The 1370-nt window shown below is 35.1% G+C and overlaps 1 protein-coding gene across 3 annotated transcripts in view; it reads right to left on the bottom strand.

Moving 5' to 3' along the window:
• The window catches only part of LOC119592241 (phosphatidylinositol 4-kinase alpha-like), a gene marked incomplete at its 3' end in the record, with an annotated part of 26480 nt that overhangs the window by 19295 nt on the left and 5815 nt on the right, over window positions 1–1370 (bottom strand). For all 3 annotated transcript variants that reach the window (XM_037941074.1, XM_037941076.1, XM_037941075.1), the window contains 1 exon segment: window positions 21–195. In XM_037941074.1, the coding sequence (XP_037797002.1) occupies window positions 21–195 (175 nt within the window).

Here is a 1370-nt window from a genome sequence, read left to right as displayed (position 1 = left end):
GGCTTTTTATCAGAACTTACCTGTAGATGCTGCACTGGGAAAATTAATGTGTGATCATACTGGGCAACCTGAGGTAAGCTTGCCCCAAAGCTGGATCCATACTTCTGAAAGAAGTACACCTTCGGATCATAGGGAACAGACTGCTGAGACTGCAGCGAAGGACGTTTGTTTGGGGCTCCTCCAGGGACTCGTAAACTGTGGGGTCAAAAAAAAATGTGAGACTTATAGATCTATTACCTATATAATTGTAATTCTGAGTAGTCATTTGCCTAAGAATAACAATCATGATAAACAACCACATGTGGTCTACCTTAAAACTGGTCAGGCTTTAAACATTAAGTGTAAAAAATTAACATCATTTTATCCTCAGACACTACTCAAAATACACAGTATTCTGGCTTAAATGTAAATCAGTTACTTTTTATTCAAAAAGTTATATTTTCAAATAGTCACATAAACTTCCACACACAATGGTTTTCTAAGTTTAAAAGCACAAATATTTCAATATTTTATTTATAGGCAAATGCTCTCAAAGCCTAAAACTATCCATCAACACTAATCTAACAATTATCCACACAGGAAAAAATACACATGCACAATTTTTATAACGGTAAGTTTTGATTTATTTGAACATATGGATCATGCAGAGGATATACATTACTAAGACATTTAGTTTACCAACAGACAAGAGCTGTGTGAATCTTTGCAATTTAAGATTCTTGGGATAAAAAAAACTCACTTTTACTTTATAGCTATATAATACACAAAACAAAAGCAGATTACTCCACTACAGATTCTTCCAAAGACTATCACACCAATAAATAACTAAGTCTTCAAATTCTTCCACTGTGGTCACATACTCTTGCTGGAAAGTGTTTACATTATAAAAAAATCCCTGAGAACTTTTTTCCATCACACCTAAAGAGAAATTTTGACATATTCAAGGGGGATCAAAACACACAAATTCACTCAAATATTCATTTATCTAACTGTCAGAAACCACTCATACAACATTTACTGCAACATGCAATAGCGGTTCCATGCTAGAGATGTGGGGTGCCCACTGTGATGTGCCAAACTGTACTTATACGGTGACGAAATAATCCTTGTAGAGTAAACAGAGGGTCAAATTAAAATTGCCTCATTGATATCTGAGACTTTCGAAAATGATAACAAATAGCTAAAACTTACAGTCCCCATCTGTAAGAAGAAGCATCACTGTAGAAAGCTCCCATCTAGGACTGCTGAGCTCCTTATTTTAGTTTCTCACAAAAAATATTTGGAATGTGCGGGAACCAGTGAAAAATCTGTGAGACCTTCAATTACTTTCAATTTCGGTGATTAACGCAAAATCCTACGTAACACTGAGG

The sequence above is a fragment of the Penaeus monodon genome, chromosome 29 (genome assembly GCF_015228065.2).
Source record: "Penaeus monodon isolate SGIC_2016 chromosome 29, NSTDA_Pmon_1, whole genome shotgun sequence".
Lineage (NCBI taxonomy): Eukaryota > Metazoa > Arthropoda > Malacostraca > Decapoda > Penaeidae > Penaeus > Penaeus monodon.
Note: the sequence above shows the minus strand (reverse complement) of the source record. Positions and strands in the feature narration are given on the sequence as shown.